This window comes from Pundamilia nyererei, unplaced genomic scaffold, assembly GCF_000239375.1.
Source record: "Pundamilia nyererei isolate P.nyererei 1_Seehausen unplaced genomic scaffold, PunNye1.0 scaffold00112, whole genome shotgun sequence".
NCBI lineage: Eukaryota > Metazoa > Chordata > Actinopteri > Cichliformes > Cichlidae > Pundamilia > Pundamilia nyererei.
Window position 1 is genome coordinate 1471462 of NW_005187513.1, and position 27977 is coordinate 1499438.

General features: G+C 40.8%; 1 protein-coding gene across 2 annotated transcripts; it reads right to left on the reverse strand.

The window, feature by feature from the left end:
* Positions 1-3593: 3593 nt before the first annotated feature.
* Positions 3594-27960, reverse strand: tcf12 (transcription factor 12). 2 transcript variants are annotated; one of them, XM_013913035.1, is made up of 14 exons: positions 27756-27960; positions 23469-23568; positions 22076-22215; positions 21405-21546; positions 21143-21213; positions 18484-18628; positions 14500-14573; positions 12832-12903; positions 12151-12342; positions 9646-9751; positions 9403-9553; positions 7905-8134; positions 7333-7480; positions 3594-6256 (listed from the first exon to the last, which is right to left on the reverse strand). In XM_013913035.1, exons 1-13 carry the CDS (start codon positions 27822-27824, stop codon positions 7338-7340), a joined length of 1635 nt encoding a protein of 544 aa, XP_013768489.1. In that variant the 5' UTR covers positions 27825-27960; the 3' UTR covers positions 3594-6256; positions 7333-7337. The 2 variants fall into 2 exon arrangements, with proteins under 2 accessions (XP_013768489.1, XP_013768490.1); XM_013913036.1 differs by lacking the exon at positions 12832-12903 and having other exon boundaries at positions 9646-9748.
* Positions 27961-27977: the final 17 nt, after the last annotated feature.

The following is a 27977-nucleotide window of genomic DNA, read 5'->3' on the forward strand; positions in this document are numbered from 1 at the left end:
AGCCACAGAAGAAGATGCGAATAATAATCATCAAGTTTGCTTCTTATTTCTCAGGCTGTTTTAAAATTTATGGAACAAATGACCTTTAAAACAATCAAGAGATAATGTAAAGCTGAAGATCTCCGGTGTATTTGAGGCTTAAATGCTATTGTACTGAAATGTTTTATGGATATAATCTTCATCGTCACTTAAGATAATGAAGATTACATTGAGAGCAGTCTAATTTTAGAAAAACACATGTTTAATATTTATTTATGAAAGAAATAAACGTTGCAACTTTGAAAGGTACTTGAAACCACATTATGTAAATTTAATATAACATAAATACACAGGAACCATGTTTAGTTTAAATATTACTAACGTCGGTCGATCAGTTAGATGTGACCAGTACCCATCTAACTGATATTTTCTTTGGGCCTAATCAATGCCATGAACAACAAATAACAGCTGTCATACAAATCAGAGTGGCATTAAAGTGAGTGCTGCTTAAAGCACCCCCAGCCTCTCTTTTCAGTGCATCCATGCTGCTCCTGAATGGCAGGAGAAAGAAACAGTGCATTCACTTGTCTTTTTATAGATCTTGCCACTGCAGTGTAAACTTCATTAAACCAGGGGCCTAGCTTCCCCTTCGCCTTTGTAGTGGCCCACTGTTTATATTTTTGTCCGCAGAGACCACGCGGCACCGCAGCCTTTAATCTGAGCCACTGTGTTGGGTTACAGCCGCACACAATGGGAGCTCTGTTCTCCGCTGAGGTGCCACAGCTGGGACCTCTGGGCATGCTCAGTGCACACCTCAGTCTTATCCCAATTATACAATAAGGGGGTCTGCAGGTTTTCCAGGGGCAGGTCAGCCCAACTGACCTGTAGCAGCAATTGTGGAGATGCATTTTATTTTTTTGATTTCATCTTTTCACAGTCACCGAGCCATTGTGGGAATTTTATTTTAAATATTTAATTGTTAAATTATTCCTAAAATATCCACATTAAATAAAACTCTATTCACAGTTTTTTAAAAACACTTCTGTTTCAAATGCCAGTTTTGGATCCATTAGCGTTCCCACATATTTATATTCATCAGCTAATCTTTTCCTTGCTGCTATCTGGACTTGGATCTCCATTTAAAAATGTACACACAAATATCTAATGAGCCAATCAATGGTAGTATAATGGTGTGGGTGATGTTTTCTTTTTGGTACCTCAGTCCCAGCTGAGCATCTTTAAACACCATAGCCTACTTGAGTATTGTTGCTGACCATCTCCATCCCTTTGTGACCACACTGTAGCCATCTTCTGATGGTTGTTCCCAGCAGGGTAAGACACCATGTCACAAAGCTATGATCATCAGAAACTGGGTTTTTTTAATATGACAAGGAGTTTGCTGTACTCAAATGGCCTCCATGATCACCAGATCTCAATCCAACAGAGCACCTTTGGTATGTGGTGCAACAGGAGATTCTCATCATGATAAGCAGAAACTGTGTGATGCTGTCAAGTCAACATGGACCAAAAACTCAGAGGTTTCCAGCAGCTTGTTGAATGTATGCCATGAAAAATTAAGACAGAAGGCAAAAGGTGTCCAACTGGGTACTGGCAAGGTGTACCTAATAAAGTGCCTTGCCCATGCTACTTTCTGGATCTGATTTCACTGTATTACTGACACTCTTGCTTCCCAGCTTTGGTGTGTAGATAACTAACTACACCATCAGTGCACATCTGGCAGGTTACAGTGGGTGCACAAATGTCAGGTAGGTCATTAACACACAGACACACAGGTGAACCTCATCAAGCTTCACCCTGTCTTACTGCTCCTCATAAAGATGTTGTCCCTGGATTCCTTACTGAGGGAATCTGATACTAAAAAGACAAACTGTGGAAGTTACCAGACTTCTTGTGTCTAATTCAGAACCCTGGAGCTTTTTTGTGGCCTTCTTAATATAAAACAAGGACTAGGTATTTTATCCATCACTCAAAACTGCTTCAAAAATGGATCTCTGTGCAGCTGGTGTGGGCAGGAGGAGCAGTACATTGTTGTTTTGAGTACATGTAAAAGTAATCTTTGAAATTACTATTGTGCTGTCGTATTTGTTTTCCACACTTTATGCCTAAAACTTCCATTATTGACAGATAAGCACTTGCTTTGTGTCTCTGTGAAATGTCTGAATATCATATCCTGTTCTCCTCACTATGTTGAAATGGTCAAAAAGCCTTGAATCTTAAAGAGCTGAGATTAGAAAGTGAAACAGAAGACAAGAGGCCTGTTCAGTGCAGCGTGCATCCTGAAAGTGGCAGAGAGGCGGATGATCTTACTGTTAGAGCAGGAGGAGCAGCAGGCTCTTTGGTTGAGATTCAAGGATGTGAGCCAAGGACTTTCTGTCAGCTGGCTCAGCCAGCAGCCATGACAGGAAGTCAGCCTTCAGACATGGTGGTCCCACTCCTACAGAAAACATGCACACCCACGACCACCACCACCAGAGCTCAGCACAGTCACACGCTCCGTTTATCCCTGCGAGGAACGCTGGAAGGCCACCGCGCATCAATGAGCTCACCGCAGACAGAACGGCAGTCAGCACTTTTGTCACCTCAGTCTGACGAATGACTCGAGATCAGACCTCTCAGGACGCAATGAGCGGTCTCCATGCTTACATCTGCACAGAGATAATTCTGCGCAGATGTACAGGCTCTGAGATTTACAGCACAGCAACAATCTTCCAGGTTCAGAGCAGTATTTTCACAACGCTTTTGGGATTCATTAACTTCAGTCACAGCACAAGTAGCAGATTGAGTACGGCAGGTTACAGAGAGAGACACTTCCACCAAAGCCATTTATTAAAAAACTGTTTAGGTTTGTGCTTTTCAACATGACTGTGGAAGTTCAATTTCAGTGCTGGGTGGGTCATTTTGTTTTGTGTCAAAATATAAGACAATTTATTCAAATATTATTTAACCTCCTAGGACCTGGCGTCCACATATGTGGACATCACATTTTGGGTTGTCTGGACCTAAAAACACAAATTTGTCTCTACAAGAGCCTGATATCCACTTACGAGGACATTATCCTGCCACTGTTCTATCAAAATTTAAAACAAATGTCCTCATATGTGGATCTCATTTTTGTCAGAAACACAAATCAGGTCAAAAAATTAATCTGGCAATTCTTTGTTTTTACATTCATGAGGTCTCAATATGCCCAAATATCAAAGAGAAATTAAAAATGCATGCCATGGAAGAGTTCAGGTCTTAGGAGGTTAAGGCACGAGGATCTGTCTCTATACTGCATAAATGAACTTGCAAAAAAGAAAAAGTAGGAGCACAGCACATATACAGTACGCTGCTATCACACTTTATTAAAAATAGAAACATATATTCATAGTACTTTTCATACAGACTACAATGGTCCACTGGTATTACTTTCAAAAAAGAGTTACATACTATAAAACACTCATTTGGCCTAAATCCACTGTAGAAATGTCTCAAAAACAAAATAACGAAAACAATAAGGAAGTCTAAATGAATCCCATTGTTTCAGAGCTCTTCCTTCCTGTGCGTTAAAACACAACAAAGGTTATGGAAAGGTGGAAAAATGTAAATATGGAGAGGAAGATGAGCGAAATAAATGCACATACGATCGAGTTTAAAAAAAGATGGCACATTTATTGCAACATAAATGTTATATACATCGTGTTTTTCTGTTTGAAAATGACAGAAAATTCAAATTCTCGTTGCCGCAGTTTTTCAATGTGCATCAACAACACCTTTTATTTGACACAAGAACAAATCTTTTTTTTTTCCTTTTTTTTTTCTTCAATCAATCAACAACGGAGACTGAGGAGTACGATGGAGGTCGCGCTTTTAGGAATCTGGAGCTCATACGGAGCCTTTTTGAAGTACTAAACTACGAGCAGCAGTTCAGCCGTGTTCTTGAGATGCCATTTGTAACTTTTTTGTGATAATGGACAGGTTATGGTAAATAACCGTACATTTTACTATCTAATATAGTAAAATAAAGTAAGAAACTTTTTACTCAAAACTTTTGCTTTCAAAAATCTAGAAAGAGTAATATTTAGAATTCAAGAAATATTCTTACAGTATTATTGTATAAAAGACTAACTACAGTGAAAAATAAGCCAAATGGTTTTTTTTCTTTTGATTTTCTTTTTTTTTTTTCATATATTATACAAGGGAAAGCATCTGGGGATACAGCAAAGTTTAACTTGGCAAACAGAGGAGCAAAGAAATACAGGAAGAACGGGAAGTTAAAAAGAAAGAAAGAAAACAAATGAAGGGAAGCGAGCCGGAAGTGACACACATTATACCCTCAAAGTCTGCCGACATGAATACAGGATCATGAATACTGAAATGATGAACAAGGCCTCATTCAGTCAGAGAACACACCACAACCGACCAGGTCTCTCTCTTTTTGGATTCTTCTTCACTAAAATGAGGTTGTTAAATTGTAAACTCATCATCCTTTATTCTAATCAAAGTCCCTTTATCGTACAGAATACTCGTTCTGAATGCGGCAGCCTTGTTTAAGGTGTAAATAATGATAGAACGCAATATACAAAGAAATAAATGGAATATAAAGCAAGTCTTAAGACCGAAAAGACTCAAAAAAAGGAAAACGTAACGCATGCACACGGATAGGGAAAAAGAAATAAAGCCATGACCGATGTCTTGGAACATAAAAAAGAAAAATCCTGCTTTTGTTCATCATCATCATCCTCATTATCATGATCATGCTACAGTTCAATGATACTCAGAATAATCCATGAAATGTTCAGTCTGCTTTGCCATACTGAGAATAGCATGGCTTCCATCAAAACATCACTGAAAATAACTTACAGATTTTCTCTGCTAGCTAAAAACCGGAAATTATAATGCTGGACAGAAAGGACTTGTTACAACAAATAAGCATAACTAAATTTTAGTCAGGAGTAACTGCGCTTATTAGAATTTAATGTCTTGAGATATTAACAGAAAGAAAATTGATATGTTTGATCAGGCCAGGAGAAACTGTGGTCGTCGTTTTGTGTTGTTTGGGGGTTTTTTTGCGTGTTTTTCTACTTTTGTTTTTTTTGAACGTCTTCATTAGGAGATCTCTGATTAGCTGGTGGCAGAAACAAGAAAATAATAACACATTTTCAAAAGAAAAAAAGCCACTTCTGTGCCAACACAGCCAACACTTCTGTGCTGACGTCCGGAGGAAGAATCTGCAAACATACGCCACTGCTTACGTTTAACACTATATGGCAAAGGGAAGCGAGGGCGCTGGAGTCGCCTCTTCCTTTAGTTAAGACACTAAAATACGCAGGGAATGCTAAGGTTTGCAAAAAGTTTGCCCTCTGTATTTTCACTGCTCACTACAGGGAAAAAACAAACAAAAAAAACAATTAAATCTGAGCCTTCAGTGAAGCTACAGTTTGCCGTTTGTGCGTCACCTCCCGTGCTGTTGACGCTATCGTAGCTGGACCTGTTACCTGCCGGTCAGTAGCACAGAGACGGATCTAAACTGCTCAGAAACAAACATAGGTAGTTTTGGTTTCACGTGTGGCCAGTGGCAGAACGAGGAAAACAAAAATATAAATAATATATAATTTTTAAAAAAATTTATATTTAAAAAACGGGTGCTTTTGTTTTTCAGCTCGTGATGATTTTCAGTTGGGTATAAATATCAGTCTAAACTGGCCAATAAATTAATCTCTAACATTTTTCCCCCAATCTCAGACTCAAAGATTTTCCCGGGGTGGAGTGCTCAGGGTTGATGGCGACACTGGCAAACTATAGATCGACTGAAAAGCCGCATGCTTCTCTTTGTATTGACCTAACTTTCCCTTTAGACATACACTTTATAGCTCAATAACATAATAAATAGGAAAAAAAACAAAGAAACAGACAAATAAAAACAATTGCTGTTACAATGCATTCGTCAATTTAGTTTAGGCACAAGGCAATTTCCACATACGGTTGGAGGAGATTGCGAAGTCTCTGATTGTTCAGAAGCAACACACTTCTTGCAGACAGTGATATGTGTTGAAGATTTTTTCTTGTGGGGGAGAAATTTGCAAATGGAATCTGGTCACAGGGAGCTGGACGCTTGGCTCTACTTCAATCTTAGGAGTGGACTGTGTTAGACTCGTCGTTTTGCTTCAAGTGGTCTGTCTCCTCCAATTGGTGTCACAAACTGCGAGTCCTGTCTGTCACTGGGAAGCAAGGTCACCGACTCAGACGGGACAGAAATGATCTGCATCGCTCTGATCTGGAGGAGAGGAAGCAAAGAAGGAGCACTGATCAGAGGTGCGCATCAAAGGAGCTGAGCGTAGGCCGTCCGAATTTTAGCTTCAGCACTAGAGCTGGTGATTAAAGTCCTGCTGTTTTACATATTTATTTTTTAAAAAGTCTGACATAAATCAGACATAAATCAATAAAGGACAATTATAACATTTAAATTAAAGGATTTTTCCTCCAAATAAAAATAAGGGATAAAAAAGGGGTTTAATTTATTCAAATACAAAATACAGTTTTGTTGATCGAATAGCCAAAAATGAGAAGAAAATGCACTGGCTTACTTTAAACGAGGTAACATAGATTTAGAGCCTTACTAAAAAGTGACGCAGCACAGGAAAAACCAGCCAAAGATGCAGATCGCCGGCCAAGAACAACCAGACTTTCCAATATTTCCAGTGTTTGTTATCTTCACTGTCTCTAAAAGTATGTCTGGAAAATGCAGTTTATTGAACAGATTCTGATGCATAAACGGCAAATAAGCCGTGCACAATTTCACCCCAAATCCTTGTTTAACAAAGCTCTCAGCCATGAGGGGGAAACCCTGCTCAGCACAGCCACGCACGTGGCTGGAAGCGCGACCAGTCAGCCAGCAAAATTTGTCCTCTTAGTGATGGCTGGCAACTTTAACTCTCATGAAATGTGACTGATTGATGGTTTCTGGTAACCTTAGCAGAGATTTTATTAAAATTTAAATAATTTAGTGAATATTCCATCTATCTGCATCTTTTTAAATAACAACGATTGAAAGAATTTTACAGTTTGACATCTTCAAGTTAAAAATTTTATTTTAGGAAACATAAGTAAAAAATGAAGATTGTGGACTTTAGCTGGGTTTAAACATGCTGCGTCAATATGATTCAATCATGCTGACCTGTGTAATCAACTAAACATCAGTTAAACCAGGAAAACACACAGGATGACCGCAATTATCATGGTATCAAAGTGCAGAAAGAAAAAGAAAACATGCTGTCATGAGATGACCGATTATTCAGTTATTAGAGAAAACCATCATAGCAGTGTGTGTCGCTCAATTAGAGGTGAGAGTACCTGTCTCAGAGGTGGCCCATGGGGTTGGATGTGTCGGTCAGGCCTGGATGGACTCCTGTGTGGGCTGGTTGGGCATCACTGGAGCCCCCAGACACTTTTTCTTCCTCCCTTCTCTTAAGGCAGGCTGCTTTGGGGTTCAGATTTCTCTCTGTGAGTTCACATAAACACAGATTACACTTTAATTAAACACATGTCAAAGCTTTTTTAAAAATAAAATTAAGATAAAATTTTAGAGAGAGACCGAAGCTTTAAGGGTGTTATAAAAGGGCCCCTTTGTTTGTCTTTCGCCTCAAATCTTTCATCATTACTCATTTTAGTACCTCTAAATGCAGGGAAACATCTGAGCTGAATAAACGCCCTGCATTTTCTTTACTGTCTGTGATACTCTGGCAGCTCCATTCCCTATTTTTTCCTTTCCAACTCCACATGTATCTGCTCTGGATGTGACAGTGAAATTAAATTACCACCTGCAGGAACGCTGCATCAAAACACACGTTGTTTTTAAGAGTCAGCAGTGATTTGATGTGATGTAGCATTTCAGTTAATTGCCGCAGCAGCGCTGCAACACTGACCTCTGACTTGCTGCTCCAAGCTAAGTATGACAGCCACAGCCTGATGGAGGATGAGCAGTTTAGTCTGGGGCTTCTCGCTTTTCAGGTGCAGCTGGCACATGCGACCCAGCTCTTTGAAAGCCTCGTTGATGTCTCGCACCCTCAGGCGTTCGCGAGCGTTGTTAGCCATCCTCCTCTCGCGCTCCCGTTCAGCCTTCTGCTCGGGATTCAGATCCTCGTCTTCGGTGATGCTGCAGCAGAGAGAAGAAATCAACCCGCAGCCACCATTCAGTCATCTGCACCAATGATAGGATGGTCTTCAAACCATTAATCTGACATGACCGTGATTAAACCATGAACTATAAACATGAAGGAAGAAAATTTAATTCATTTAACATCCATGAGTTTTTACCACAACGATTTCACTTGACGCTGAGAAGCTCCGCCTTCTCAGCATCAAGTGAAATCTGTTGTTTCTTAAGCATGTGTTAATGAGACAAAAGATTTGCCTAACAGGACTGGTTATCCCTCCCACCCTTGGGGGAGGTCTCTGTTTGTTTGTGTCCCGGCCGTTTTCAGACACCCGGCTTTAACTTGGTTGCAGGCTTTCTGAGGAAATGAATGAAGTGTATTCACTTGTCTAATGTGAAAGTGAATGTGCCATTCATAGGAACCAAACTGATAAAAAACCGAATTTTATTTGCTTCCTTTACACATATAAAATGACTACACATGGTGGCTAAGCTAACGCAAAATAAAACTGAAAAGTAGCCACATGGAAACATGAAACAAGCACATGAACATCTGAACAGCGCCAGTGTTAGTGTGTCGGTGCAAAACTGCCTCTTTTAATAATTTCTGTTACTTTTGACTTTTCTTCACTTTGTATAACAACCGTTTGTCCCAGATTTTTAGAAATATTCTTTCACTTTCAGTCTGTATTTGAGTTTACCATCACAACAACAACAATCACCCATTGTCTGTAGCTTAGTGTTTTGATCGTTAGCCAGTGCTAGGTCAATGTTAAACAGGTATTGGTCTTTGGATGCATGTTTCCTTTAAGGTGATCCAAGTATAGGATCTGAAATGATCATGGGATTGTATAGCCAAACATTTCAGCAAGCTCTGAATGAATACTATCCAAAAGGGGTTTTATTTTTCCGAATGTCCAAAACATGTGAGCATGGTTTGGTTCCATAATCTCCAGCAGGGCTGTTTCACATTTATCTGTTTGCTTGTAATTTGGGGTGTTAAAAAGCACCGAATCCAGTATTCTCCACATCTCCTCTGGAATTTCTTTACCCAGCTCTTGTTCCCATTTGTTGACATGCCTATTTTAAATCAAATAATGACAGTAAAGGTTAATACGATATGTATCAGATTTTCCACTACCTGTCGCATATGAAAGACAACCTTTCCAGCCTTATCCCATGTTTCTACCATCTCAAAGCATGCCATAGAGCTTATTTTCACGTCTGAAGAATGTTTCACACGTTTTCGTATCGAAAGGTCCTCTTACCTTGTGCGTGGGCCTGCTCTGGGTGTCTTCATATCTCTTCTGTCACTCTCGTCATCTGACTTGTTATCGGTGGAGATGCTGTCGAGCATCTCATCCTTGTCCTGTTTCTCCACCTTCAGCTCCAGGGTTGCTGGAAGGCCTGAAGTAAGACCTGTTATTAGTAACAGAAATGTGGAGGTAAGACATCATACGTAAACCGAATCGTGTGGATATCGTAGAGTGGGACGCCGCGGTGGAGCTGACCTCTGAACGTTTCCACTTGGTGATTGAGTTCTGTGCTGGATGTCGAGCCGGCGCTGGGCAGGCCTCCGTGGCTGTTGTTCAGGCTGGCAGCATCGTCGCCACCCTGCTGCAACACAGACAGGAAGGACACGTGAAGAAAGGAAGCAGCCACACACTCACTGGAGACTGTTCATAAAAATGAAACAACACTTTTGAGCAGGAGAAAAGCCTAAAATGGAAAATCCCACAGTTTTAAAGAAAAAGAGCAACCTTAGTTATACTGATTTGCACATTTTGGTGAGCACTCTACACTGGTTGGATCATAAAAAAAGATGCTTTTATATGTATATATACATTAGATTAGATGCTGTCTGTAGCAGTGTTTATTAAAACCTGTAGTCACAGCATGGGACAAGTTCTGGGTTTAATCACCATTCAAGTCAGTCATTACCAACACCTGTGGGTACTTTGGAGATTTGCTCCACAGCAGCGTTATAATGCATAATCAAGGGTAGGAAATAGAAAATAAACACAAATTTAAAAAAAAAACACCTGTGCCACAATATTTAGCCATACTTAAAGGTCCATATATAGCCTCCTCATTTGTCTCTGTCACTGTTGCATTTTGTGTTACTGCTCGCTGCAGCGACATTCTCAGACTGCCCGCTCTGTAACAACAACTGAGGACCCGTCTGTTCCTCATGTCTACGAGAAGAATAATCCTTCTGTGTTCAGTTTCAAAAGAAGTCAAGCTAAACCCACTCCAATGTCTGACTATCTCCTTGTTATTTTGTTCACATTCATAACATAGAAATGGTCAACTCCCACCACGTTGTGCCACAAAGCCCCTCCTTTACCACATGCTCTAGAGCCATTTGATTTCCTTTTTCAAGGACTGAGGAAAGGCGGAGAAATCATCACTAAGGGTGGAGAGCATCTCCCTCTTTTCCTCTGGAATGTGATCCCCAGTCACTGTTGGCCTCTGTTAACCCCACCGCTCCGAGATCCTCCCCTTCCCCAGCGCTACGCTAATCTTTGCTGTGCTCTCAACAGGTGTCCAAACAACTCTTTGTCTGGAGGAGGAGGAGTGAGGCTGGGGCTCTGGCAAGAAAAGAACGCTGCCATTTTCATGGCTGGGCCTGATTACCATACAGCTGAGGACCTCTATTTGGGTGGAGGCTGCGGGTTCAGACACACGTTTCCAACGATTCAGATTTCCTGGGTTGTTAAAAAGAAGTGATGAAAAGGGGTGGAAGGGGGTAGAGGGCGGGGTGACAGCCAGAGTAAAAAGCCTGTGGCTGTGCCGTGTCGAGGCTGTTGAGCCCTGTCTGAAGGGACCTCTTCCCACACAGGAAGTGCTGTGTTAGTGCAGACACAGTATGTTCTATCTCACAGTCGCAGTCGGTCAACATCACTGCCACAACCCAGCTCTCTGTAACAAATACATCAAACTGAGCTCTTCTGACAACCACAGTAAAATTCTTGTTAAGGGACAAAGCGAGCTACCCAGCAGCCTCCGCGTACGAGTGAAAACAACCATCGACAGGAAAAATACCACCTTAAAACAAAGAAAAAAACGAAACTGCTTTGAAAATAAATGAATTTCTGCACGACAGCTCCACTGCAATGATCAAGACACGAAAACAAAAAGTGCAGACTGAGCACTAAAATGTCGGTCTGCACTCAGAAATGCATCTTTTCATTCTTTCTTCATGCTGCATCAAACAAAGTACAACCTTACCAAAACACTTTACTCACAATACGTGCTTGTTTTATAGAATTATTTTAAACGAATTAATTCATAATCAATTTACACACAAAAGGAGCCTTTTGGCCTTTCTGTATAACAGTAATCTAAACAAGAATATTAATTTTAGGTCTGAATTTAAAGGCAACACCACATTTACAGCTAATCACTGGCTTCTTAGATACAAAATCTCATCACTGTCTAACTTTTCCTTCCATCATTTATCTCAGAGAAAAAAGTAATCTAAACTTCTTCCCACGTTCAAATTAATTTGATCTTTTTCTTTTTAAGTTTGTGTTTGTGTCAAACTTTTTCCAAACACCTCCAGATAACAGTTGGACGAGTCATCCCATTTTAATTTCCACTGCAGATGTGTTCAAATCTCCTGGCTCTGTACAATCAAATACCTCGGAAGGAGGATGGGCGAACACGTCATGATTTACACCGAGACCGGCATTTCCCCAGTTCTCAAGGGGCTTCGAGTTTAACTCTAGAAGGATTGCAACGTACAAACACGTCCTACGCCAACTTTACTTCTTTGTGCCTGTTTTCTTCATTTCTCTCTCAAAATTGTGTATACAGCCGCTCTCAAGAGGAGGGTGATCCTACGGCCAGCCATTACACTTATGGAAAATATGCCGGTATAAATTCAACTGTTCGTCTGCGGAAAATGTCTCAAAGCTCTCCTTTTTTTGACCAGGTGGCCAAGGTGTTTTATGTGGTGTAGTTTGAAAAATACCGTATAGTAATAAATAAATACTTATATGAAGTTATCGTACCATCGCTGCAGTCCGACTTGGAACCAATGCAGAGGCAGGAAAATTTGGTCCAATGGCTGTTATTGGCCCATTTTGTGCCTGTCCCAGCAGACTGTGTATGTCGCTGGGCAGACTGGCGGTGGAGCCCACTGCGTGGTTCCTCAGAACAAGGATTGCATCATCCAATCTGTCCAGGCGATCCTCCATTCGAGACTGGGAGGACCAAAGGGATTGAGAAATGAAGGGTTAGGGAGAGAAAGAAGGGAGGAAAAGAAGGACAGAGCAGCTTAGTATAAGCACATTAGGACAAAAATTGAAAATGCTGATTGTATGGTGAGAAAAAAAAAAACAACACAAGATAAAGAAGGCAATTCAAATGCAAGATCAAATGAGCCATTTCAGCTTGAGTTGTAGAAGTCAGGATATGTTCTCATTTGTTTTTCAAATGAACAGAGGCACTGCAGCCACTTAATTTCATTGTCATCTGAACCTAAGCTGATTACTACAAGCTGGCATGGCTGCAGAAAAAAACTAAAACAAAAAAAACGACAACAACATAACATGAGAATAAGGCGACAGAAGTAGTAATAAATGAAAGTGCATTTCACTGTGAAGAATGTAGTCGAACTTGTGCAAGAAAACAAAACGATGTATGGAACACGCAATGGGTAAAAAAAAAAAAAGAGTCTATCTGAAGAGTACCTCGCAGACATCCTTTAAGAAAGACATGGCATCCTGGAGATGCTCATGTAACTGCTGATGAACTCTGTTTTTCTGGCAAAGTCAAATAAGAATAAGAGAGAATTAAGAAAAAAAGATCAGAATCTATAAATACTACAAACACGCTGTGGGTAAAGACTTTTTTTGTTTTGTGATAGCACATAGAGAGAAAGAGGCAGGATTTAGAAAGAAGCACACAGCTGCTGACGACTCACTTTGTAAAGATAAAAATGGTTCGCTGTTTGCGTATTTACAGACCCCTACTACAGCACTTGTCACATTTTCTGCATCGCCACAAGTTTAAAACTTTACACTGACTTTATGTGCTGGGATAAATAATGTTGTTGTCTTTTGTGCCTTATTGCTTTGCCTTCTTATGTTCATTTCATCCAACTGTGCGTGTTTTGTTGATTACCAAAGTCTGCCGTTTTTAAAAAAAAATCGTCTTAAACGAATATAACTACTGTTCACAGCCCAGTCCAGTAACAAAATTAGTCATTTTGACTGTAATCTAATCCTCAAAGAGCTTCATCACCATTTCCAAGAGCTCTCTGGGACTTTCCAATGTTCCAAGTAGTTCTGTCGTAACTACCAGAGGACCGTGATCTACGATTTTATTTCAACACACTCTTGAACGTTGCTGAGAATAAATGAGAATTTCCTTCAGTGGCTGCCAGCTGCATTTTTCATTCATCATTCAATAAAAAACTGCAATTGATTTTTTTTTTACCTCTTAGAAGCCTAAATGATTCAGAAACAACCGGGTATGGGTTCAAGACATTCTTAAGGAACATCTCTACCAGGTAGATATAGGATCCTTTATATTAAACCTGGATGTCTTTTCATTGTTACGTGTGAATACGGATTATGAAGGAGCTTTGCAGACGATGTCAGGATGAATCTATGTCCCTCTAAGATCACAGCATGGCTAAAAGCTCCATCCTTTACTTCTGCGGGTCTTCTCTGTGAGGTCATAGAAACATATAATCATGTTAAACTTCGACACCAATACAATTTGAATTGCTGGTGATATAAAAATTCAATATCGGTCAATATTTTCTTTCTTTCTTTCATACACATGAAACATAAATGCATTTTGTTAACACTTATGATCCATATGTTTTATGAATTCACTTGTTCACCCATTGCTTGGATCAGCTGGGTTATTACCTAACATTATACTGTCTTTATTTATCATATAAATATGTCTGTGGAGCTGTATAGTAAGTTTATTTAAGTCCGTTTATCCCTTGAATAAACTCCCAGTAGAGTATGTAAACACATGACATGTGCATCAGGTAGCAGGGCTGCATGAAATCCGATCTTCAGCTCTGGTCGTACGGCAGCGAAGGAATTCTGGAGAAGAGGTTCAGCAAACAGCTGCCACCCCCACACCAGCCCCCATAACTAAACCCATCCCCCAACTGTCATCCCAGACCCAGCCCACAGAGTGGAGGACAGATGGCATGCCCCAAGGGACAGGTATTGTTCAGTTTGGTTATCCCTCTACCCCCACCTTCCTCAGCAAAACATTTGTCAGACAGGAATCTCACTGTAATGCTAGCTCAGTCCTTCATGGGCAGCTTATCTAAAGCGAGCATCCATCATATCCTCCTCTCACTGAATGATGGAGGCGGGCAGAGAGCTTACCAGTGAGTGAAGGGAGTTCTCATAATTTGGGGAGGAGGGGGTCTGCCCACCAACACGGGGCCACTGGTTGGTACCTGAGGAGAGACAAAGTGAAGGTCAGTGTTAACAATTATCTGATTCAGTTTTGGCCAAAAGCCTCATCTTGGTACGCCGACACAAAAAAATCGCTCCCTGACAAACACAATAACATGCAGTCATAACACACTGACATCCTGATTTTCTGGTCTCTTGTTGTTCTATGAGAGGTATTTTTATCTTTCAGAGCTTAACTGCATCACTTCCTGATGGCTGGACTGCATCCTGACACATGAGCCAGCGCAGGGTTTGACTAACACCCACTTCCACCCTGAAATGAACGCTGCATCTGCACATTAATAACCATGGCTATGAGAACAATGTGAACAGTGAAAAATATCACGCTCAGGACTAGTTTTCACGCATGTTTTAATTTTATTCCAGAAACGTGCAAAAACATCAGGAACCAGTAATCAAAAGTGCACCGTTGCTGACTGTTTTAGCACCTGATCTTCATGCAGGCTTTTGGTGAAAGAAATAATTACATGGGCTTTCTTTTTCTTTAACTTTTAGTCAGTTTAAAGCATCTTTGACTGGTGATGTGGTAGCACTAAAGTCAATCATCTTTATATAATTTACATCTGTAAATATATGAGCCTGAATATTCCACTAATGTGTCCCATTAAGTCAAATCTAATTCTGCTCTAAATAAAGACCAGTGCATTTTAATCATATGATCTAAATACAGAGATATCTAAGACACTCTGCACTGGGAGAGAGATTATAATTTACCTTTGGCACAGTGAGTTTTTGCATGTTTATCTGAGCCAAAAATTTAATCTACCGGCCAGTACAGGAAAGCAAATCAAGCTGATTTGATCTGGTGTAAATTAAAGAAGAGGAATCCACATCTGCTCATCACATTTCCAGCTACAGTACAACATTTCTTTCTTTCCTTTTTGGAGTCGCAATTATCCAAGTAGTGCCAGCCATGTGCAACAAGAGGCAATGCATTATACTGCAATCAAATAACCTTAATGGACTTTGACAGTAATGAACCTTTCCAGGTTATTTACAGAGTAGGATAGGGTGTCCGTAGTCTTTCCAAGCTCTTCTGGTGTCTATTATAGTGTTAGGATGCTAAACCCAGCCCACATCCTTGTAAATGGTGCGCACTGCTGCGTGATCCACACAAGGAGACTTTGTTTCTGCTATCAGTGAAAAAAAACAATCACACTGATGATGCAGAAGCCTCAAAACCTCTTGCAGTAGATATGACACACTTGGCTTTAAGGGGTTAAAAGTGGTAAAAATGCAGCTGATGTATATTTTTGACAAACACTAGAAAAATCACACCTTTCATGCTCAGGGAACTTCCATTAAATCATCCCAATGAAATGTCTAACAACTCTTCTGTGGTCTTATGAGTTTTCATGTTTCTGCACACACACTCACACACAGCCTTGGAAAAGCCGACTTTAATTAACAGACTATTAAAAGTGACTTTGGAGGAGGAAATGAAAAAGTCTCTGTTCTGCCTCAGCTTTCTCCCAGGTGAGTGAGACAGGAACTTCACATAAGCCTCTGCTGGCTGGCGGCTATGAAAAATTAGCCTGAAGCTCTGGTCCCCAAGTGCACCAGAGAAGGCTAATTGAACAAACCAGCCTTGAGTAATGTGCTGTATATTGGTGCAGTCCCAATGATGAATGGATTTGGAAACTTACATCAACAACTAGCCAAATTTTGGGCTACTTTCAGAGTATCGTTCTTTGTCTAAGCCTGGAGGCACATTAAGGACGAATAATTAGTAAAACTATATCTTTTCCCCATAATTCCACATGACATATTTGGCAGCAGTGCTTTATATATTATATAGATATATATCTATATAATATGGATTTTCTTCATTCAATAAAACACTGAACTGTTTTTTCAGCTTGTCATATTGTTGCAGTTTTCAGGTGCAGCGCGCTGTACTGGAAATAGGTCAACAGACACATCACCGCCACTCTGATCAGCTGAGTCACAGCCACCTTCCTTCACTCACTGGTGAATAAATGGGGCATTTTGCCGCCTGGTCTGCGTGTGTGTATGCGTGTGTGTGTGCTGGGGGAACAGCTGTCCATGGGGCAGGGCAACAGCTGAGGAAGAGGGGGGCATACGTAGAGACAGCTGTCGCCACTCCATTACCACACATGACACAACTGCCCGTTAAAACAACACACTGGGCTTTCCCTTACTGTCCCCCCCTCTCATTCTCTTTCCATTGGTCTCCCGCCTCTGTCAACATATCTGACGGACCATTTTCTTCGTCTACATCTCTTTTCCGGTACTTAAAAGTACTGTGTACTACAAACAGGATCCCCTTGATGGGGCCGCCCTGATTTCCTTACTACTTTCCTGCTTTTGTTCTCTGAATTTGTTGCAGAAAATAATTACAATTCAGAGGGAAACTGGTCGTCCCATCCCCCCCCCCAAAGAAAATCTAACTACAAAAACACTTGTCTGGGAAAGCAGGATTATATAACAATAAATCTACTCCTGAAACTGTTTTACTAAAAGTAGAATGAATAGTATGAGCTGCTATTATAAGCCATAAATGCAGTTCTGCAAATATGAAAAGCTTTTCAATAACTTAAAACCCTTCGCCGCCCCAAGAGCCGCAGTCATTCCACAGTTTGTCCATAAATTTCTATCACTTAAAGGAAATGACAGCAGAAAAAATAAACTACACGTAATTCTGAAGGTACTTCTTGGCTGCATTTAAACTCCCGAGCTCGAGCAAAGCGCCTCCTAAAAAGCTGAGAGCCAAAACTTCTCTGTGATGTCACCGGGAGTCAACGCGGAGCGGCTGCCTCAGCCACAAAAATAAAGCTCCTGACGCAGATGCAGGTGAAGAATAAACTTGTAACACAGATTTCATGCTTTCAGTATAAATGGTGTCACTTTTGTGCTCGTGGACCGCAGAAAGAGCACAGCCAGCAGATAAATCTGGCATGAGGCATCTCTTCTATTTGCTTGAGATTAAACTTCCTTGGAACATTTTCGCTTGAAAATTAATTCTCGCGTTTCTTCAGTTTTAAATACTCATCGTGGCTGTCAATTCAGTGGATGTTCAGCCTTATCCCAGACTAAACTAAGCTTTCTTTCAGGATGGATTCATGTAGAAATGGCATTAACTGCCCCGACTCAGATAAAGCACGGAGAATGACGACCAAATGATTAGAGATGCTCTAAAGCTAAAAGGGGGTATTAAATTAAGTTTTAGGGAAACTCTTCACAATTCACTCTACTTAGGCTTTAATTAATCCGACTAATGCAGCACAGAGTAAAAGTAATTAATTGAATTAATTGAAGTCACAGGGCCCTATATTCAATGACCAGTACAAGCAGAGCTGTGACTATTACATAAAATACAGACCTTTAAATTCATTACTTCCTCTTTTATTCCTGAGATGCATGACGGTGCAGACACAGTCACAGTTACTGTATGATGTTTTGGCTAATGATGTGAGATAAAGCAGAAAAATTAGCTGTGACAATAACTCCAGCGTCCACACAATAACACACTTTCCTGGAGAAGCCTACCTGTCGTTAGCACAGCTGTTTAGGAGGGATGACAACACTGAGTGAACAAGACTCGGTTTATTAATCAAACTCTTTCATTTGCCTCCCACTTCAGTTTCAGCCAGCCTTTTTATACTACATGAATCAGAAAGCACAGCTGGAGACAGCCTAAAGACCTGCCTTTTTGTGTGGGTTATTGCACTTCCACAGTTAAAATAGGACACATATTCATGAAAGCCTGATAATTAGCTTGGCTATTCTAGGAAAAGAAATAGCCACTGAGTGAGTTACCGGCACTTTACCTGGGGAAAAAAAAGCCTTTATGAAGCAGTTTCTGCTGGTATCTAGTATATGTGTGCAGACAGTGTTTATGAGATTAAAATCCACAGGCTGGTGACCTACCTGGCCTTCCAGACGGGGTGCCAGCAGCAGTCACCACTGTACCTGCTGAGGCTGCACCTGCTGTGGCTGTTAGAGGTGAAGGAGAACCCACAGGTGTCGACGGATTGGATGGAAAACTACTGCTAGTGTGGTCAGGTGAGTAAATCTGCAGAGGCAGAGAGGAAGACATCAGGAGAGACAGGATAGATTAAAAAAATAAAAAATAAAAATAAGATGAATTTGAAGCAGGGGCGTGTTTACCAATGTACACCACCCTTCTATAAAAACAGTAAAGTAAACATGCTTTTCCGGCTTTCCAAATCAAGTTCCTAACATCAAATGGAAAATTAGCCAAAGTCCGTTAAAAGAAAGCCACCAACTTCCTGTTTCAAATGTTTCAATGAGGTCTTTGCACTATTTTTAATTAAATTAATCGTTTAAACGCACTCTCAAATTTCATTTGTTGTTTAACCTTTTTAGGAAACGAGGCTGTTTTAAAGGAGCACACTTTATTTTCACTCGTATACAGACTCTCTGCTTGTAGGTGTCCAGTTTTTCCAGTGTGCAGACGCCCAACCTGGAAACCCCGTTAAGCCAACAACAGGAAATCTCAAGGGGCACAATTCAGGCTGTAGCCAGAGATTATACTCTGAGCCATATATCAAAACCCCGTCATATTCAAATGTTGTTTTTTCTTGCTTCTTTTTAAACCTCATAGTCTATTTAAAGAGGACAAATAGTTACAATTGAATTACTTTGGTTTCATTGCTGCAATACTGGCAGTTTTCGTCGTGCCATCCTCTGATAGGTCACGCTGAGGTCACTGAGTTTTAGGATGACGTGTCAATCACAAGGGAACGAGGAGATTATGTCTTCAGAACTTTCACAGGGATTTCATTTGTTTAAACAAATGCTGGATTAAAGCACAAACACGTCCCTGATTTTTTTTTCCTTTTCCTCTTTAATAAGAGGATATTTGTGCCATAATGGAACATGCCTCGGAGAAGTCAGGGTATTACGGTGGATCCTGACTAATTAGCAGAGAAAAAACAACAGATCCACAGAGATTTCTCCTCCAAGTTAAGATCAAATTGAGCTTGAAGGAAAGCGTTCAACTTCTGTGGGGATGATAGAATGCACTCATTATTAATAATCTCCTTATTCAATCTTGATCTCAGGGCTTTAGTTTTTCAATCAGCTTGGAGTATCAGGATAGAGGCTTCACTGAAGTGTGTGGCGCCGAATGTGGAGGAGGATCGGCCGTTGTCTGAAGGGAAGAATGAGTATTTATGCCCCGCGACACTCAGAGAGCGGAGAGCTTCTCTCTGCTCAGCATTTTCACTCCCAGACATGCAATTCAGTGAAAAACTAAGGAGGATTAATAGCGCGGTTATCTCTGCGTTGGAAACCAATAAAACTCAAGACAAATCTCCAAATTTTTCTTAGTTTCTCGACAGCTGTTTACAACCGTGACTTCTGACCCGACAATATATGACTTTCTATTCTTTTCACTCACCGGCTAATAACGCTGCATTCAAAGTGAAACATGGCTCATTTTACTGGAATAAATGAAGCTCCGCCTCATCATCAGTTACGCTCCCGCAGGCGGCATTGGGCCAATAAGCACGGCCAATTTAAAAGGGCCGAGAACAAAAGCTCTACAAAGGGGGGCCCATGGAGTTGAGCCACAGCAGTTATAAACTCCCCTGTGCACCCCTGATCCATGCACCCACCCCCACCCTAGTCCAACCGTGTCCATTTCACTCCAGCTTTGTCATGCTAATAGAATTGAGTCTGCAAATATAAAGGACTTAATTTGTTATTACCATGCCCAAATTCTCATATTTTGGATTCACACTCCTAAGAAATATTCCTCTTACACGAACAGCTCGTGCTGTGTGTAAAATTAAAACGCTGCTTTCATGTTTGTGCAACATGTTAAACACCATTTGAAGATTTAGTTGAAATATCGAGGATCATAGGTTTGAAATCCAAAGCAAAAATACATCCAGTGCGTAAATGCAAACAGCAAATATTGTTGCTGAGGAAACAAGGGAAGGGTTTAGGATAAAAAGTGTCTGTTGTGTCACAAAAACTTTTACATAAATGCACATGTACGTCATCATTTTCGTCATGCAATTCAAATAGTGACGTTTATCTGTGAGTCCACTTCGGACACACAACACTATAAACAACCTAAAGGACTGAACCATTACAGGATGTCCCTGAAGTGTAATCCATTGGCTTTAGGAGTATTTTTTAATGTACAGTTGCCTTTCTTGAATACTCTTAGTTTAAGCCCACAATTATCCAGGCTTAGGCCAAAAAAACAAAAGACAAAAAAACAACTACAAACTTGTCCTCTGGGCTGTTTTAATCAGCGGTCAGTATAGCATTTAATTCCCTGCATGATTACGGAGGTCACCTTCTTTGGAGACAAAACACTAAAAAAAAATTTAAAAAAAAAGGGGGGGGGTATTTTTACTTTGATTTGCAGAAAAATCAGAACCATTTGAGCTCGAGGGCTTAAAGAAGTCAGACATGAGTTTCACACTTGACTAGAAATGCAAAAACTTCTTTGAACTTGACCAAAATGCCTTAAGCAACACTGACGCTACTCGGAAAATACTTAGTATTGATAGGCAACGTTTTCCATCATAGACATAACAGCGTAACTCACCGAGGCTAAAGCCTTGCCCAGTGCGTCTCCAGTCTGCGAGCTTCCAGTGGCAGTCCCCCGATTTGCAGCAGCTACAAAAACACAGAGCGAAGCTTTGTAATCGCAAACTCAGACAAATGTGGAGCGGTTACAGTGCACAAAGCAGCTGTCCCCCTGCATGACTCAGTGCCTTCACAGAATGAACATTCAGCTATGATTACACTGCGGTGTCAGTAATTAGCCAATCTGAGCAGGTAGCTGAACTGTTAACACAAGAACGTACCCATGATCCCATCGGCCGAGGTGACGGACGGGGTGTGTGCCGCAGTGACGAATGGTGAAGTGCTGGTGTTGCTTCTGTGGAAGCTGGACATGGGAGGAAGACTGGCATTGATGTCTGGAGAGACTGAGTGTGCGGGGTAATTCTGGAAAATCGGGAAGAAAGAAAAGTGTTATTTTCAATCATAAATGTGTTTGTGTGAGACAGAAAGAAAGAAAGAAAGAAAGAAAGAGCTTATTTATTTATTCTTGAAATTAAAAATGCCCTTTGACGTCTTCCAGGCTGTCACGCAGTAAAAGTTAGTGTAGCGGGGGAGGGACAGAGATAAAGAGAGGGCAGGCAGCATCTGCAGCCTCCCTGTGATGCCCTGCCAAGTGAAGCAGGCAGGCGGACGAAAAAAGATCAAACGCTGACACAAAGAGGGTCAGCGGTGTCTTCACTGATAATAACCAGACAACAACTTAAGACACACACAGATCCCTCCAACTGAGGAAGATGCGCTATGGGAGAGCAGAGCAAAAACCAGGGCTTCAACAGAATTTATTTGCCCTGCGTGTTCAACAATACACACTGGATCGTTCATGTAAACGTGAGGGCAAAACAGAAACTTACTAGCAATCATCTATCACTTATTCATAAAGCCTAAGTGCCGCCGGCCGAGCTGTGAAGCTTACCAAACGGTCGTGTGAGTGCAGGCTGCTGTAGTTTCCTGACTGTGGCATGTGAGATGAAGATCCTGCGAGTATTCCCCCGTAGCCGGGCTGACTGATGCCATTGGACGAATTCCACGGGTCAGACGAACTGTGGGTACCATCTAAAACCAATAAACATATCACTTTAGCACACAATGGATTAGAACTGAAGGAAACAACATGTTAGACAGACGGCTAACCCCCTAACTTTACCCTTAAAACTTGGGGGTCATCCAAAGAGCACTTTTTAGGTTTTTTCCCCTCTCGGGACTGAAACACGATCCTTGTCTTGAACACAGCTGAGATAACACAAATGCTAAAGAGCAACAAGAAGACGTTTGTGTGTGTGTGTGTGTGTGTGTGTGTGTGTGTGTGTGTGTGTGTGTGTGTGTGTGTGTGGGAGTCAGTCCCACTGAAAAGAAACTGAGCACACATCTAACAACTCAATCTGTCTGGCAACATATAAACTACAAAATTAAATATAAACAGATGTTTGGTTCAGTGGTTTTGGAGCTCACGATAACCGCCAAGGTTATAACTGTTAACAAAACTAAACAAAAAACTAAAACTAGGTGTAAACAAAATACTTCAGTCATCTGAAATACATTGTGAGCTTAGAAAATTGACTGAAATAAACAAAATCAGGCAATTTTCTTTCACTTTATTTTTTGTCAGTCTGGCCAAATGCGTTAACCTAACAAACACCAGGAGGCTTTGATGCACATGTTTTTTCGTGACGCATGACATAAAGTGTTAAATTTCTATTGAACATCTGATCTCTGACACAAGCCACCCACATTATAATAACAATAAATTCAAAATACTACTGAAACTAATAAAAACAAAACTGAAACGAGCAAACCCACTCACGAAACTAAAATGAACTGAAAACAAAAATAAAAATGCAAACTAATGGAACAAACTGAGGTTCTAGGTGATAACTTGATGAAAACATACCACACTGGCTTTAATTTAGGCCAGAGGTTCTCAAAGTTTTTGTGACTTAATGGGAGTTTAAACAGTCGAAAGAATGCACTCATCTGGTTTATGCTGTTAAATATGATGTTTGTCCTTGTTTATGAGTTGGTGAGATGAGGTGGCTGCTAGATTTCTTGACATTAGCTGTGAGGTCAATGGCTGGGATTGCAAAAAACCCCAAAACCCAGAAATGCTCACTTGGTCTTATCCTGCTTATCCTTCTAAATAATGAGAAATGAGCATGAATGGAATATACAGTAGTGCGTTTAATCCTTCTCATACTTGCTGGTTAATCGTGCACAAACTCAACACACACCAGTGTAATAAAAGGGTATTAAAAAAATAAGCAGTAGATGGTAATTCTATCCAAAACATGGAGACTTTGCTTTGAACCTACCGAAGAAAGTGCTTGCAAACATACTGCTGGAGGGTTTTGGAGAAGAGTACGAAGGTGAATCTCTGTTGAAGTCTTCTGAGTTTGGAGATGGTGCGTACACCTGCCAGGAGAACATGATCGTCATTAGAAGAAACCGAAACACCAAGACTGTCACACGGTATGAGGGTGTTCAAACTCATTCAGCTCTCTTATATCAGTTTCTGTGAAGTAAACACGCTTCCTAAAAATGCAAAGCACAATCATATTAGGGTCTATACAAGTATGTGATCTCACACGCACACATCCACTGCAGAAACAGCCCTACAACTATAAATACACACATTCTAATGACTAGCAAGCAATCAAGCTCATGACGGGGGGAGTGGATTATCAGAAGTATTTGCATTTCAGATCAACTCAACCTCTAATGGAAGTATAATGACACCCGCTTACATGCATAGACTAACAAATTGCAGCATTCCCAGAGAGGCAGAAATCAAATAAGCGCTACAAAAAGAGCCTGCTTTGCTTTCTTTATACTTCTACCTGCAAGCTAGCGGGGGAAAGGAGACACAATGAGCACGCTGTTGTACAGCTGTGAGTGTGTGCCAATCTGGGCGGTGAGATCAAAAAGACTGGAGTCCAAACACCAGTGATGTGGTCTCTGACTTCATCCACTCCAGATGGAGGTCGAGGGAGCGAGGCAGAGCATAAAGGAGGGAAACAGGGAGAAAAAGTTTTGGACAAATTCTCCCTCCCACAGACAGGACTGGATGACCCCACTGTCATGTAACACTAATCAGAGCCAGACCTGCCAGCTCGATTCCACCTGCACATTTCCAGCTTGTGTCCCCACTCAGCAAGATAAACCTGCCGTTTAATGGCCTCATTTCACACTCAGATGTTGACAGCTCACTCCTCCAAATTGGTTCCTAATGCACGTGGACGTGATGACGACCACAAAGGTTGTTTACTTACTTAAGTTCTTTTATGACGGGGTGCTGATGGAAAATATGCACGGCAAACAAAGTGTTCGCGCTGAAACGCTCGCACATGCACGTGAACATCACATCAAAATGCAGCTTAAGCGAGACTCTGCTGAGTGAGCAGGTCTCCCGCACGCTGTTGTCTGGGTGTGTAATTAAAGTGCTCTGGGAGGGGTGCAACCCTCATGGGTCTTCTGGCTTACACATGTGACCAGGGTTGATAGTAAGTTCCAGAGAGATCTCAGGTTAGCCTCACACGGGAACCCGGGCTTTGTCTTTCGCCTCTGTCAGACGCTCAATGGGCAGCATATGGCAGCGGATAATGCTAATTGTCCTTTTTACCCTGGGCTAACCAGTCAAAGCATTAATAAACCATCCCAAACACCGGGTGCCTCATTCCGCCAGGCCTATGGAGGAGAGGGCCCGCCTGGGTTTCCTTTTACAAGGCCATTAATTAAAAGCCGTCACTCACACGGATCAGCACACCAGCACACGCCTATACTGGCTATTTGAGCACCAGCCGTTATTTCATAAATAAAATCAACACAAAAGACAAATCTTACAGTGGCACCTTTTTTATTTACAACTAATTATTTGAATATGAATCATAAATTATGAAAGAAAACAATGACTTTTAGTTAATGATAATCTATGAAGCTTGATTTTGGTGAATATATCCTCCACACCTTCCCATGTGCCTCCCAGCCTTGCGGTACCTGTGTTTGAAGTTCACGCCTTACCGATCAAAATATCAAAGGCTGAAAGAAAATCTGTCGACGACCACAAAGGACGTCACAGAATAACAGGAAGGGAAGGGAAATGTAAAAATAAATAAAAGTAAGGAAAGAATCAGTCTGTCTAATTGCCAAAAACCTCAAAGAGAAGAGTTCAAACACACTCTTAATGGCTTGTCCTGTTTTATATGGTATGTCTTTACTTGGAATCGAACCAACTCTCTGGGGCATTTTGTTTCAAGTCCAAATCTTAAACACTTACAGGGCTTAGAAAGAATCGATGCCTCTTCAAACTAAAGCTGAGCTCAGTCTCCTCTCTTAGAGGGGCGTTGTTCGACATTTGTGTGCGATATCTGCCAATGTTTTTTGGAAAATAAAAGCCTCAGTATTTTTATGCATAAAACCGTGACACTGAGCCAACACAAAGACCAACTTTTAGTGGCACGACATTTTGATGTTGTAAGAGTTAGCAGTGGAAGCCAAACGCTTACATGAGCATGTGAAGAAATAAAAATTTCAGTGAATTCACATTTAAGTGAAATATAAACATTAAATGCCCTCAAAGAATTGAATTCTTGACTAGAAGAAAGCAAAGAAAGCAACTGAAGGAGATGGATAGATCTGAAGAGAATAATAATGTTTATTCTATTATATCATATCTAATAAAAACATATAAACTGCTAAACAGCTAAATCTTACATCCAAATGTAACGTCAAGAAGCACAAAAATACCTTCCAGTCAGTAATGTCACAAAAATTTGGTTTTGGCATCAACACAACTTTGCTGACTAATCACAGTATGCCGTACCATTTATGCATATACTCTGACTTTGTCCTGGATATTTAGTCAAGCATGCATACTGCAGTGCAGAAAACACATGTGCCATGTAGGCTTCTAGAAAGCAGGATCCAACCTGTTGCACCACAAAAACAACAACAACAACAACAACAGGCATGTGGCACTTTAAAGAAAACATGTTGTGACATTAGCGTTTTTGCTATTTTCTGGTCTAATTTTATGTCCTTCCACTTGTGAACCAGAACAGCAACAACAACAACAAAAAGGGGTCTAAAAAAAATCGCTGCAGGGCTTTCACTTCAATTTTTTCTTTTTCACTAATAGGCAACGGAAGAAAGCTCAGTGAGCTGCTCCATCTGTATTGGTACCGTGCCACCAACTCACAAGCCAATGGCCCACTGTGAATTCTCCCAGTGCTCCAGATGGTGAGCCTGCTATGCAACTCTGCATTATAACAAATTAATGTGGATGAAGTTGGTGCAAAGAATGAGCACCATCCTTCTTTTTCCTTGCAAGCAAAACAGAAAAAAAAGAAAGAAAAAAAAGTTGTTGGTGGTTATTTAACAAGTGCTTTTGATCATAAAAGTTTGCCCGTTCTGTCCACATGCTATCAATTTTCTCCCCATCACCAAATGTAACACAAGCCTGTTAATACTTAATATGAAAAAGATCAAAGTCATCTTTTGTGCAGCGAGAACAAAAAGGGAAATGCCGTAATGGGTTATGAGGAAAACTGAAACACAAGCATGAGTAACATGACCTTTTAAATACAATGCCATAAAAAAGCTAACCTCTTCATTTCTCTTTCAAATGCCCTTTTTATCTAACAGCAAAAACAACACGTGCAGTGACAGGTGGAAATCTGTCTGCGTAATTTGCTTATGACAGCATCATTACTTAAGGATTACTGAAATGCACTGCAGAGCTACTTCACCCGTTGTTAGACTGCCCTTGAACAGACTCATCAGTCCACTAGATTTTTACAGTAAAACACCTCAAGCATAGCTCGTCTTTACACCTACAAGTCCACACACAAACACAAAAACTATGGAAACTCCAAAGTTTCGAGGGCAGCACACTTTAATTAATGTATGTATTGACACAAAAAGCAGTCACAGAGAAAAGCTTTTTAGAGTAACAAAAATCAAAGAAGTCATTACAGAAAAGTTCAGAAATCACATTAGGCTCCCTGTGGCGTCAAGAATGCCAAAGTGATTAAAAACAGATGGAATAACAGCAACACTGGTGCTTGGAGCTCAATCTGCAAACAGGAAAGTCTAACCTCAACAGGCAGCCTCTTTCCCTTAATCATTCCCAGACTCCCACTTGCTATTATTTCAACCCAGTCTCGGAGTTGAAGCGAGCAGCCAGTAAAAATAATTCAAGACTGCAAAAAACTTTCTGCTGCTCTGCTTCATTCTCTGCATGAGAGGAAAATGCTTTGGGGAAAAAAGGGCAAAACCTCCTTTTTTAAAATGTGTCTAACCTGGAATATTTACTTGTACGTGGTACAAAGCAGGTTTGAGTCACTTGTTTTAATTGCACTGTGTGACAGCTTTAACTGATGCAGTGGAAAATGAGGCAGAGGAGCATCGGACGCTTGCACTTGCATGCAAGGAGGCGAACAAAGTGCTTTAAAAGTTCAAACCAATTAAGTGCAAAAACTTCACATAAAAATCAGACTGACAGTCAAAGGGATACACTCGTATACATACACACATAGGCAACCACACTTTATACAGCTCCCCTCTGTCTCAGACACACACACATTCCCAGAGAGACTACTCACCGATTTTCCGTTGTAGTAATACATTAAAGAGTTACTGCCCATTCCAGGGACAGGGTAGGCGCAATACATTATAGCTTTAACAATTTAAGTGATAAAGGTATAGTACAGCGGCACGCTAGCTTTCTCTCTAGACATACATCCAAACCGTTCAAAAGGGACTAATAATTCTTTCAGTACTGGCCTTCACACACACACACAGACCCACTCAGAGGAAACTTATGC

Excerpts from the sequence above, each read along its gene's own strand:
- tcf12 (XM_013913035.1), bottom strand. The coding sequence starts at position 27,824 with ATGTATTGCGCCTACCCTGTCCCTGGAATGGGCAGTAACTCTTTAATG. Across the intron at positions 9,752-12,150 it reads CAAGTCGGACTGCAGCGATG|CAGGGTGGCGACGATGCTGC; the intron begins GTACGATAACTT and ends TCTGTGTTGCAG. Across the intron at positions 7,481-7,904 it reads CTTGGAGCAGCAAGTCAGAG|AGAGAAATCTGAACCCCAAA; the intron begins GTCAGTGTTGCA and ends GTGAACTCACAG.